This window comes from Mastigoproctus giganteus, chromosome 2 (genome assembly GCF_048544385.1).
Source record: "Mastigoproctus giganteus isolate SK-2022 chromosome 2, ASM4854438v1, whole genome shotgun sequence".
NCBI lineage: Eukaryota > Metazoa > Arthropoda > Arachnida > Uropygi > Thelyphonidae > Mastigoproctus > Mastigoproctus giganteus.
The window spans coordinates 182,940,114-182,953,877 of record NC_143576.1 but is presented as its reverse complement, the minus strand read 5'-3'; the positions used below and the strand labels follow the sequence as shown (position 1 = coordinate 182,953,877).

At 38.5% G+C, this 13,764-nt stretch overlaps 1 protein-coding gene across 1 annotated transcript in view; it reads right to left on the bottom strand.

Moving 5' to 3' along the window:
• LOC150089818 (poly(A) RNA polymerase, mitochondrial-like) overlaps window positions 1–13,326 on the bottom strand; it is a 114,559-nt gene extending 101,233 nt beyond the window's left edge. Inside the window, exons 1-3 of the mRNA XM_090368838.1 lie at window positions 12,960–13,326; window positions 10,304–10,506; window positions 2,883–3,101 (exon numbers count right to left, since the gene is read on the bottom strand). Coding sequence (XP_090224964.1) covers window positions 2,883–3,101; window positions 10,304–10,506; window positions 12,960–13,200 — 663 coding nt within the window. The 5' untranslated portion in view covers window positions 13,201–13,326. The remainder of the gene's footprint in view (window positions 1–2,882; window positions 3,102–10,303; window positions 10,507–12,959) is intronic.
• Between the last annotated feature and the right edge of the window lie 438 nt (window positions 13,327–13,764).

Sequence of the window (13,764 nt, the reverse complement as noted above, 5' to 3'; positions counted from 1 at the left end):
AAAGTACTGCATACGGGTAGCAATAACCAAAGAGAAACATACCAACTCTGTGGTATTACACTCAGAAGTGGAAAGTGAAAAAGACCTGGGGGTAACTGTGCAGTCATATGTGAAGTTCGCTGAGCAGTGCAGACGGCTGCAAGGGCAGGTCATGGAGTCTTGTCAATGATATATAGGAATTTTACGAGCAGGGACAGGGAGGTGATTATCCCATTATACAAGACAATGGTCAGGCCACACCTAGAGTACTGTGTACAGGTCTGGAGGCCTCATTTTAGGAAGGATGTAGAGTTGCTAGAACAAGTACAAGGAAGGGCAACAAGATTGGTGAGGGGAACAAAGGGGTACTCTTACCAAGAAAGTCTTTAAGTTCCGCAAATTGCAGCGTCTGGAGAGTAGGCACCTGCAGGGTGATCTGATTGAGGTGTATAAGGCCTTGAATGGGTTGAGCAAGCTGAATGCTGATAGGTTTCTTCCTCTTGCTCAGACTAAGAACCTGAGGGGGCACAGTTTCAAATTGAGGAAAGATAGTTGAGGAATAGCTGTGCGGAAATTTGCCTTTAGCCAGTGAGTAGTTGATTGGTGGAACAGTCTTCCATTTTTTGTTGTGAATGTATAGAACCTAAAAAAATCTGAGACCACTGTAGTTGCCTTTACGAAAGCAAAAGCCCTTCCATTTACCCCTGTGGTAGTGACATCTTTAAGTAAATCCCACATCAATACACTGATCACTGGCACCTAGTGGTTCGTTTATCTGTAAATTCTTAATGCATGAATAATTACTGCTGATAATCAGATCAAGTGTGTTACTCCATCTTGTTGCCTCTCTAACATGCTGCTGTAGAAAACAATCATCCAATAAATCCACAAAAGCCTTGCTAGTGTGCGAGTGACCAATCCACAAGTTCCAGTCTATATCTGGGAAGTTAAAATCCCAATTATAGGGCATTCTGATTTACTGGCCCATTCTATTTCTCTGTATAGTTGTTCACTGTACTCATCAGAGTCATTAGGGCTATAACAAACTCCTACCCTCACTTTTGCTTTGCCAGTGCAACAAACACCAAACAGTTTTCACACCAAACAGACTCAACAGTGCATTGTTCCCTAACATCAATTGGATGTACTTCCTTAGATTTTGTGTTCCTTAACTAACAGCATAACCCTGCCTCCCTTCTTATAGTGTCTATCCTTTCTGTACACATTGTACTCACCAAATTCCAATTCTGCATCCCTTATATCTTGAGTGGCACCACATCTCTGATATCCCAACAATATCTGCATTGGATGTCTTAACCAAGTTCATCAAATTTATTTACTATACTCCTAGCATTGGTGTACATGCAAGTATACATGCACCTGTTCTTACTCTTAGTTACTCTAACACAGCCTATGTATTTACTTGTTTCATGACTCCCAACAGTTCCTGAAATCCCCAGCAACTGTCTTTCTGGGTTGCTGTTCATTCCAGTAGCAGTGCAAGAATCATTTCCATTGCTGCCTGCAGCTACTGTTAATCTATTAGTCTGAATTCCCCCAAGCTAGCAATTTTCTGACCAAATATCTATCACAAGTTCCTGAAATGCCAATCTTCAATGAGAAGAAGATTTAGCTAACTTCAAACCTTCTAAAACTCTGTTCTCTCTCATTTCTCTCAAAAGTGTTATTCACATGCTCATCTTTAATGATACTCTGATTTCTAAACAAGATCACATATCTGGGGATAACCATGACTTCTAACCTTTCTTGGCATATACATATCACAAATGTTGTTTCCTCTGCACCAATCCTTTGCAACAATGAATTTCCATTGTATAGTGATTTCACCATTTGTCACTCATTTGAAAAAGGCTGGGTTCATGTCCTGTCATGAACTGGAGGAATTTCTAAAGGCTTCCTCAACTAGAGCTGTAGTCAGCCAATTTCAAATAGGAGTGGGAATCCTCCCCCCCCCATGAATTATACCAGATTTTTTAGCACGCAGAACAAAAAAATTGCTGATATACCGAAAAACCAACAACTACATTGAAAAAATAGTTTTCCCTTTCGCTTTTGCTGTTATTTTTCTTCTAAGACAGCTATTAACTCTGTAAAAATCACAAATCCAATCTACCATGAAATATTTTTCTTGCATCTTAACAAGAAACAGCTGCAGGCAGCAGTTTCTTGTTAAGGAAGTTTTGGGATGGCATTCCCAAAACTTCCTTAACTCCTAGATTATCCAAAACGAGGTAGTTGTGTTAACAATGGTTTCTCATTTATAAACTCCCCAACACAAAGACATCCTGCTTCTGTTGCATGCCTTTTCTATGGATATTTTCTTCTAAATTAGCATCTATAATTCCGCCTTTTTCTTTTCTTACAAGTCACTTTGAACAACTAATTCAAGAAATCAACATCCAATCACAGCCCCAGACAAATTTTTTTTTTTCCTCCTCCTCATTTATCTATTCTACTCTGTTCTTTGGAACAGTCTTCCTTCATATGCATTTTTCTGAACATTACAATATATGGAAATTGAAGTAAATGTTAAAAAGTACTATCCTTCTCAACCTTCAACCTATACATGGTACAGAAGAATATAGGTTCTAATATCTTAAATGCCTAAGGTCCTTATTAAAAGAAAGAAAAAGAGATCTTTCAGAATCAAAAAGGAAAAAAAAAAAAAAAAGATTATTATGACATGCAATATTTTTAACTACATTTTTTTTTAGTACTATCCAAGTCATGATTTGTTAAAATAAAATAAATAAAAAAGCAAGATTAACTGGAAGTCTTAGATCTGCTATTATTTCAAAACAAAAACTAATAAGGTGAAATTCAGAAATATGTATAATACATTTAAGTAAAACATCTATCTGACTAAATCAAGTAGAACTTACAGAACTGGCATGGAGTAATTTTTCTGTTACACCTGATTTTAATGAGAGTTCACAGGATTCAAACTGAATATCTTTCACTGTGAGGTCAGTGCATATTTCACTTGGCAACAAAAGAAGTCTCGAATTAATAGAAAATAAGTTGTTGCATTCTAAGTGATCACATCTTTGAAGAAGAGTATCAACTGCTTGATGGTCATTAAATTCTATTAGAAAATACTGCTGTAAAGGGGGAAAAAAAAAAAAAAACACATATGGTAAGTATATTTCTGCCAAAGATATATATATATATATATTATTATACAGATTGGGTAAAAAAAAAAAAAAAAAACCCCTTAATATTTTTTAGATATTTCAGAGCCAATCTTTAATCAGTAATAAGAACTACAGGTGACCCCGACTTAACGCTGATAATTCTTTCTGGAAAAACAGAGTGCTAAGTGAGTGCCATATTCCCATAAGGTAACATATGTATTTGTGAGTTGCAGTCTCTGCCATAAGATATTTCCTAATCAATAATAAACAGTAGTAAAAAGATGCACAAATGTCGGTCAAAATATTTAATATTCAAAAATTTGTACATATAAAATATTCTGCATTACATATGTATATAATTATGTGGTAAGTAACTACATTACGCATCAAAATTAAACTTAAAATGCCAATTAAAATCATGAATTTATTAATCCGATGGCCCTGGGCTGTCGAGTTTGTCTTTGGTCAATTTCGGGTTGTACTGTGGTCCTCTTCCTGGTAGACTAAAAGGAGTTTTAATTTAAAATCCCCCACAGCGTTACCACTCAACAATAAAATTAACCGATTCTTTGCTGCTTTGAAGCCTGGCATGTTATTTTTTTCTTCGTTTGATATGAAACTTCTTTTAGGCATTCATTTCCAAAAAATTCCAGATTAATCTGTGCTAAAACTTGTTGAGAAGTATAACACCCCTTTTCAATAATTTTAACAAGTTCTTTTTTGGAAGTTTCGGCTCCTTCTTGATTTGCACTTGATAAAGATAAGTTAGCTTCTCCATGGATTTTAAATCTTTCCAACTAGCCCTTACTAGCTTTAAATGAACCAACGTAAGCTTGGGTCGTGGTGTAGCACCCACACCACATGGAGCAATGCTGCCCCTCTGTTTTACCAGGCAGTACTAGGTGGTAGATGACTCTCATCAACCGGTGTAAAACCACCACTTTGCTTATTGGAGGCTCGAAGTGGTGGAATCCATGTTTAGTCTCCAGAGCTAAGTTCCAGTCGACCCTTCCCCATCTTTCCCATCATGCAGTATGATTGATGACTTTTGAGGTTATGATGAACTTCATGGCGAGATCCAATCTTCCTTACATTTCAAAGGTGCAGCTCTAAAACGGTGTTCGCAGGCTGGCAGCTAGTTAGTACACCGGACCGAACTTACAGGTAACGCTCTAGGAGGCTTCTGGATTAGCTAGTGTATAATCTTGCTACCTCTACTCTGCCAGATAGTGACTAGAGGGAGTCCGAGTAGTGTGTATGCAGGGTGGCATTGTCGAGACCACGTTATCTCAAGGATCTCTGTATATTCTTACCATGTGTACGACATATCCAAAAATTTCATTACTTCATACAGCCCACCCACTTTTTCTTACCATTGAATACACCATGAATTGTCAAACTAATAGAGTAAGCTTATCTGCGAAAATATCTAAACCTCCCAAACACTTCCTAATTCATTTCACAAATATAAGTGGTCTCAATTCTAATCTCAACAATGTCCATTTCCACTTGCAGTCTGCCAAACCCCATTTACTTTTTCTCACAGAATCTCGGTAGTTGCCCAAATTATTCGCTGTATGATTCCTTTCGCCTCAAAGGTGGTACTTGTGCATATATCCGTTCTGATATTCCCTGTCAGAAACTTGGTAATTTGGAATCTCCTCTTTTCGATCTTCTCTGGCTTAAAATCTCTCTACCTCATTGTGTCAAATTCACACAATGAGGTGTGAATTTGACACCATTAATCACTTGGAGCTCTTTGACTTCCTCTCTTTGCAACTTGACTTTTTCCAGTCCAACTTTCCTAACAGTGAGGTAATTTTCCTTGGTGACTTTAATGTTCACAACTCCAGCTGGCTTCCATTTTCCAGTCACACCGACCCAGCTGGTCGAGATGCTGAGGCTTTTGCAATTACTAATTACCTTGCACAGATTGCTCATTTACCTACAAGAATACCGGACAATCTTAACCATACAGCCAACATGCTTGATCTTTTTCTCACAAACAACCTTCTAAATACACAGTCGAAGTAAGAGGTCCTTTAGGCACCTCAGATCACAACTTGGTGATTGTCTCTTCTCCAATGGGCATCTCCGTAGCCAGGTGGGAAGGAGCATCAGTGCGTAGCAAACGCTTCTTGATTAGACCGGGGTTCAAGCCTGTCACCACCAAATACGGAGGATGTGGAAAGGTCAGGGAATGACCACCGCATATTAGCATTAGCATTAGTAGAGGCATATGATGCAAGAAAGCAAGCTTATTCAGCATCAGCCAAAAAAAAAAAAAAAAAAAAACACACACCACTCCCATTTCACCTCTCCGTTCGTTCGAAATACCTGTCCAGTTGAGCTTTAAATTTGTTTAGGCTATCAACTTCAACAATAACTGATGGAAGTCGGTTCCACCAACCAACCACCCGCTGGCCAAAGGCAAATTTCCGCACATCTATCCGACACCCGTCCTTCCTCAATTTGAATTTATGCCCTCTGAGCTGATTATTCTGAGCAAGATGAAGAATCCCATTGGCATTGAGCATGCTCAAACCATTCAAAGCCTTATACACCTCTATCAGATCACCTCTCCGGTGCCTAGTCTCCAGACACTGTAATTTGCAAAACTTAAGCCTTTCTTCGTAAGAGCAACCCTTTGTTCCATTCACTAATCTTGTTGCCCTTCTCTGTACCCGTTCCAGCAGCTCCACATCCTTCCTGAAATGAGGCCTCCAGACCTGTATACAGTACTCAAGATGTGGCCTAACCATTGCCTTATACAAGGGAATAATCACCTCCTTATCCCTGCTAGAAAAATTCCTCTTTATCATTGACAAGACACCATGAGCTACTCTTGCAGCTCGTCTGCACTGCTCAGAGAACTTCATATCTGCCTGCACAATTATCCCCAGGTCCTTTTCATTCTCCACCACTGTCAGTGTAGTACCGCAGAGTTGATACGTTGCTCTGGGGTTACTGTTTCCCATATGTAGTACTTTACATTTGTCAATGTTAAACTTAATTTGCCACCTCTCAGCCCATCTGTTCAACCTTTCCAGATCCTGTTGCAGCAGCATAGCGTCAGTAGTGTCCTTAACAACCCTGCCAACCTTTGTATCATCTGCAAACTTGGACATTAAACTTGATATCCCATCATCAATATCATTCATAAACACCGAAAACAACAATGGACCCAACACTGAACCCTGAGGAACTCCACTAATAACATTAGTCCACATTGAGCAGTGTCCATTGATTACCACTCTCTGTCTTCTGCCACTCAACCATCCCCTTATCCATAGCAGCAAATTGCCTCCAATGCCACACTGCTCCAATTTGTGCAGCAGTCTTCCATGTGCAACAGTATCAAAAGCCTTTCTAAGATCCAAATATATAATATCAAAGTTATTCCCTGCATCCAGTTCTTTTGTGACTACATCATAGTATCCAATCAAATTGGTCAGGCAAGACCTGCCCTTAACAAAACCATGCTGCATCTGAGCTATAACTGAATTCTTGTCTAGATGATCCTGCAGTGCTTCTTTAACCAGTGCCTCCATTAATTTACCTGGAACAGAAGTTAAACTAACAGGTCTATAATTACTTGTGTCAGCCTTTGATCCTCCTTTGTGAATTGGGGTTACATTTGCACATCTCCAGTCTATGGGTACCTCCCCTGAGTCCAAAGAAGCTCTCATAATTATGGCTAGGGGCTTGCTTACTTCCTTTGCTGCCTCCTTTAATATAACTGGATAGATCCCATCCACCCCAGGTGCCTTTTTTATGTTTATCCTCAACAATCTCTCCTCCACTTTCCTCTCAGTTATTACAAAATCATCCAGCTCACTGCCAATGTTTACTTTACCTACATCATTCTCCTTCCTGAATAACTCCTCATGCGTGAATGTAGATGCAAAATACTCGTTTAAATTGTTAGCCACCTGAGCAGGATCCTCAACTGTTGAAACATCAATATCCAGTGGACCAATCTGATTCATCCCTTTCCTTCTTGAGTTTAAATATGTAAAGAACTCTTTTCTGTTTTTCTTTGCATCCTTTGCCAAGGATTTTTCGTAGTCTGCCTTTGCCTGCCTAATCTCCTTTGTGACTTGGTTACAGACCAACTTATATCTATCATAGGCTTCCATGTCACCCATTAATTTGTATGTATCCCATGCATTTTTCTTCTCTGCCACATGTCTCATTAGTTCATCTGACAACCATTTAGGCCTAAACCTTGAACAATATTTCTTAGTTGGTATGTAAAGCCTGGTAGCCTCCAAGATTAGTTCCTTGAATGCCTCCCATTTTAAGTTTGCTGTTGGTAACATCATCAGTTGGTCCCACTGTATAGAATTTAAATACTGTCTCAGACCATCATAGTCGCCTTTACGAAAACAAAAACCCTTCCCTTTACCTCTGATGGTAGTTACCTCCTTGAGTAAATCCCACTTCAACACACTGTGATCACTGCCACCTAGTGGTTCATTTATCTGCAGATTCTTAATGCATGAAGAATCACTACTGATAATCAGATCAAGAGTATTGCTCCCTCTTGTTGCCTCACGAACATGCTGATGTAGAAAACAATCATCCAATAAATCCACAAAAGCCTTGCTAGTGTGCGAGTGACCAACCCACAAATTCCAGTCAATATCTGGGAAATTAAAATCCCCCATTATAAGACTCTCTGATTTACTGGCCCACTCTATTTCCTTGTACAATATCTTATTATACTCATCAGAGTCATTAGGCCTATAGCACACTCCTACTCTCAATTTTGATTTCCCTATGCTTATGTCACACCAAACTGACTCGACACTGCCCTGTCCATCGATGTCAACTGGCTTCACTTCCTTGGACTTTATGTGTTTCTTAATTAATAGCATAACCCCTCCTCCCCTCCTGTCCTGTCTATCCTTTCTATACACATTGTATTCCCCAAATTCCAGTTCCGCATTACTTATATCTGTGTGACACCACGTCTCTGATATCCCAACAATATCTGCCTTTGATGTTTTGAGCAATACCTCAAATTCATCATTTTTATTTACCAAACTCCTAGCATTGGTGTACACGCAGGTATACATGCACCTGTTTCTATTCTTAGCTACCCTAACACAACCCATGTGTTTACTTGTACCGCAATGACTCCCAGCAGTCTCTGAAATATCCTGCATCTTGTTTTTCAGGCTTCTGCTCATTTCAATAGAAGCAGTGCAAGAATCACTTCCACCTCTGCCAGTGGCTACTGTTAATCTATTAGTCCTTGTATCCCCCCCAACTAGCAGTTTTCCGACCCACCTAACACTGCCTCGACAGCATCAGCAAAAATTCTTGCTCCCTTTCTATTTAAGTGTATCCCATCCCTGTAGAAGCAATCTCTCCTGTTAACAAGTACAGTCCAGGCTGAAAAAAATTCTACCCCTTGAGCCTTGCACAATCCCTCCAGGGCCGAATTGATCGACAAGGCTCTCATCATATACTCCCTCCTATCGTGTCTGGGCAGAATTGCAGACACTTTCAAATTCAACCCTAATTCACGGCTTTTTTTCAACAGTGACCTGTACTTGCTAAGTAATTCCGCCGGTCTCCTACTCTTAATATCATTAGTGCCAACGTGTACAACTATATCACCTTTTGTGCCCTTAAAAGATGATATCCGCTCTACAACGTCATCAACCTTTGCCCCTGGCAGACATACCCTGGTCCTATTCCACCTATCCTTTTTACAAAGCATGTTCCCCGTTTCCCTGACAATAGAGTCACCAACAACTACTAGTTCCTTTGGGACCAGCGCATTCTGCCTAGGGGGCTGCCTCTGTGTTGCCTGATGACCAAGTGCAAGCTCTGGCGTTGATGTGGGCAGCTGAGAGCTTGATGGGCCCCTCAATTTATTTCCTTCGAGGGCATCCACCCTGTCCTTCAAGCTCTCATAAAGGCCCATAACAACGCTGAGTTGTCGCCTGATTTCCTTACACTCCTTACATCGTGCACACACAAAGACATCCCCCTTGGCAGTATCATGTCCTGTACCCGACTGCTCCACAAACATCAAGCAAACAGTGCATTTTAAAAGACTGTGATTCAGAGGGCAACTGCCCCCCTCAGTTCTCCCCTGAACCACAGCACTCCCATGAGCTTGAGCCTTTTGCTTTGCTGCTCTGGTCAGAGTCATGATTCCGATTTAATTCAATAAAATTTCAAAACAAAAATTAAATCCTTAAGTTATATCCCAAAACAGTTATGTTATATATATTTTTTTCCAGCACAGGGGCCCCAATATTGACCCCTGTGGACATCGTGAAACATTCCTGGAGACTTGTACAGATCCACTCTTGACGTTTATGGAACGATATGAGAAATAGCTTGACAAAAGATTATATATTGCTTTTGACACTTCAGCCTCCCAGCACCTCTCGAGGGCACTTTGCCACCAAAGGGCATCAAAGGCCCCTTTGAAGTCCACAAAGAGGACACAACAGAATGACATTATTTATTTAGAGACAAATAAAACTGAGGATTCATCGGGGATTCAAGTAGCTATTGTCAGGCGATGCAATCCCAATTCAAGATGAGGAGAATGAACAACTACAGATTGCTCTGATTCAAAAGGAGAGTTTTATTGAGTACTATTATTAGGGAAAATCAAGGAACTTTTTTTGCAATAAGGACAGGTGGACCAGAAGCAGGGTGTGTCTGCCAGGAGCTAAATGAGATTACTAAGAGATTGTCAGGTTAAGGAAAGAAATTCATTTGGCATCATTTATTTTTCAGTAAAACCCTGGAATAGCCATTCTACCTTTACATGACTAAAGTAGTGCACTGTAGTTCTTCACCCTACTTCCACTCTGTACATAACTCATTCTGTAATGATATAATAATTTGTTATCTGGATGTTGCAATTTTGGCATGTTATTAGAACAAAATACAGAAATAATACAATTAAAAGGAAGCTCGAAAGTATGTTATTAAAATAAATTAAAACATATGGCTAAAGAAAAATACACATTATAAAATGACTATAGTGTACTATTCTATTCAACTAAATAATACAATAATAATTGCTATATTGGTAATACACAAGTCTTTCTGCCATAGTGTAGTGTAAAGCTGTACATCAAGAGAAAAAAAATAAATAAATAAAACAAAAGTTTTGCTCCTAGTAAACTACTTACTTCACCTGTTCCTATACTATAATGAATTATCTTTTTAACAGTTCCAAAATTCTGGCAACATGTGTATAATGTGCCCAAAGACTGGCGCGAAGAAACCTCTACCAGGATACTTCTCTTTGCTTCTTTCCTTTTTGAATCAATAAAGTAATCAAATGTTTTGTGGATTTCAGTTCTGGAATCATGCTTAACAGAAGTGCTATATTCTAAAGGAAAAAAGAAAATAAATATGTATACTTATTTATTTTAGTTAAAGAATAAAATATAACAATAAAAATATATATTAAATTAATAAGTAATATTACATTCAGAGAAAGTCTGTTATTAAAAGCACAGCTTATGAGACATTTGCAAAAACAAGCATTATTACTGTGCCACTGTCAAGGGATGTGTAGAACACATCTTATTGCATGCCATCATATGTGGAAGTGTATATACTTGTATCCAATCTTCTTGTGAATATATTTGCATGTGCACCCTTCAATAACATCAACAAGCTTCAATTAACAGCTGCTAATCAAAATCTATTCATTGCTTCTGATCTTGTATACTAACATCATGCACTCCCATTAAAACAACAGCTTTCATAATAAATCCTAATATCCTATACTTAAAATAAGCTAACTCAACTTGATAGGTTATTTGATGGTTTCTTAGAGAAACCTCAAGATTTCTCTGAGCAATCTTCAAACAAACTTGGCAGCTGGGTGCCAAGTTTGTACTATGTATTCTTACTTCAGATTGAAGACAATATCAAGCACTCATTTCATCCAAGTTGTTCGAGCAAGCTGTATCAGATCCTGAATTTTAAAAATTATGATAGGCAATGAATCATGGGTGTATAGATGTTGTTTGTAGAGTTTTCAGCACATCAGACTATACTGGGATTTAGACTATATTGTGTTATATTATGTCTGTAAATTGCTTGTGTTCTGCACTTGAGTTGCCCATTTGCTAGACAAAAAATCCCAGTTTCCAAGAGAAAAACCATGCTACCATCACCTAAGACTAATTCAACAAGATTGTGAAAAAAAGGCCAATAAAAATTCCCCCCTCATCTATGGTATTTAAGCTCAGGTCTTTTCTAGTTGGATGTGGGGAGGATAGTCATTATATCAACTTTTCATAGAGTAGTTATTAACATGTTCACTACTGCATTATGCAAATATGTGGCACCAGATTTTTAATCCACTTCAAGGGAAACTCACCATACTTTTATAACTTTTTATTAAAAATTGACAATAAAAACTGGATATTTCTGTCAGGTAACCTTCTGCAGAGACTGAATAATTCAGTCGTGGAGAGAAGAATGCCCAAAAATGTCCCTGCTCTCTCCAATCCATAATGACTCAATATTTTTAATCCTGGTTCAAAAAGGTCATCAAAAAAGCCAGTAGCACGTGTTAATGGCCACTGTTAATTGTGAATTAATGTTTTGAAATTAAACTTGATGTAGGCTAATTAAATATTACGTTGGTTATTGTTCGGATTATGGGTACACCTCCAGAGGAAGTTGCTTCTTTTGCTTGAATCCGTTCCAAATTACTGGCATAAACTAACCTTTTTTCATTAGCCAAAAATGAAAGTCTATTAAAAAATCCATACTTCTTTTGCTTCAATCCGTCCCAAATTTGGCCATGCCCATAACGCAGTGAATCCATAATCTGGAGTTCAGCCATTAAGTTTAATGTTTAAGTTTGCTGATGATACAAAGATGGGAAAGGTGGTTAATGAGGTAAACAGGATATGATAATTTAACAAAACCTGAATAAATTAGGCAGATGCGTGGAAAAATTGTAAGTGAGGTTTAACATTGATAAATGCAAGACAGTATATGGGTAGCAATAATTCCAAAATAACATACCATTTGACTAGTATCATACTCAAGTTAGTAGATAAAGAAAGGGGCTGATCTCCATTTTATGAGTTCACCTTGTCACTGTGTTGCAGGCAGGGCTGAAGAACAGAGTGATCGTCCTTTCGAGTTTTGCGATTGGCTGATTACTGTGGGTGCGTAATTTGCCTTTCCAATTGTTTTACTGGATGAAAATTTGCTTCTGATTTTAGCAGTAATGGCAAAATTTGTGGTAAATGTGAAATTATCATTTGCTTTGTTTTATCGTGTTGTTTAGTGTCGTTTTGCACTTGGTTATTTTTTAGTCGTCCGCATCGTGCTGCTCTTGGATATTTTTCTCTGCTGTCGTCACTTATTCTTTTCCTTTTTTTATTTTTATTTTTCTTCCAACAACTGCAACTGCCATTGAGAACAGTCAATAGTCTGATGAAGCAAGTTTTCTTTGTATTCAAATAGTTTTTTTGATGATTTGATTGTTTTTGCAGTATTAGTTGTTAGTATAAGATTATCTTGATAGTAGCAGGAGGTGTGGGAGCAGCATCCCTCCAACAAAGCATTTCTGTTGACTTAAGACAATTCTCACTGTTAATGCACATGGAATGGTCTATTGATGTGCGACCAAAAAAGCAGAGGTTTGGGAAGTGGGCGGCTTAAATTTATTCAAGACTCAACTATTAGAAGGAATGGGCAAATGAAGATTTTGTTTCTTCTTTTAAAGTTGATTCTTTGCATCATTTTGCAACTATTAATAAAAGCTAGCTTTCGTAAATGCACTTCTAATGACAAATTACTAGTCTAACTTACCTTCCTTTGTAGCATAATTAATTAAACTAAATGATTTACGTGATAATCGATGTGTGTATGGAAGTTCAAATAATGAAGTGCTCATCAGCTCCGTTGCAGAATGTGGCAATTTGGTGTACATTGGTACAAACAATTTCCCAGCCGGCCACATCCATATCCTCGAGTGAACGGTCCAATTAATAAGGTTTGTGCCATTAGCATTTCTAATGCAGCTTGCAACATAACTGGCGATTATGCTCATATCTGTTACCGGAAGCTACACTGCAGCAACACATCTAAAGCATGTAAATGAAATAAACTCATGTACTTAGGACAATTCATATTTTCAGGTAACTGAATACCACATTATTCACATCCCAAAACAATACGAAAGTCGCCATATTAGCAATGACACTGTACAGTGCTGCCATCACTACTAAAATTAAAAATCCCACCAGTTTGGAATAAAAATCTGCCAGTGTAAGTTTATCACTAACGTTATACTGTATGTATAACAAACAATCAAAATACACCGTGGTGCCACTTTATTAGGTACGCCTACCTAGTAGCGTGTTGAGCATCCTTTAGCCTTCAAAACAGTCTGAATTCGCCTAGGCATGGATTGAACAAGATGCTGAAAACGTTGTGCAAGAATGGAGTACCATGCAGACATGAGTGTCAGGCAGTTCCTTGAGATTCGACGGAGGTGTAGACCTGCAGTGAACAGCCTTTTCCAGCTCATCCCAAAGATATTCAATAAGATTGAGATCCGGGGGACTGAGCGGGCCACTGCAGCAAAGAAAAGTCATTGTCATGTTCCTGGAAC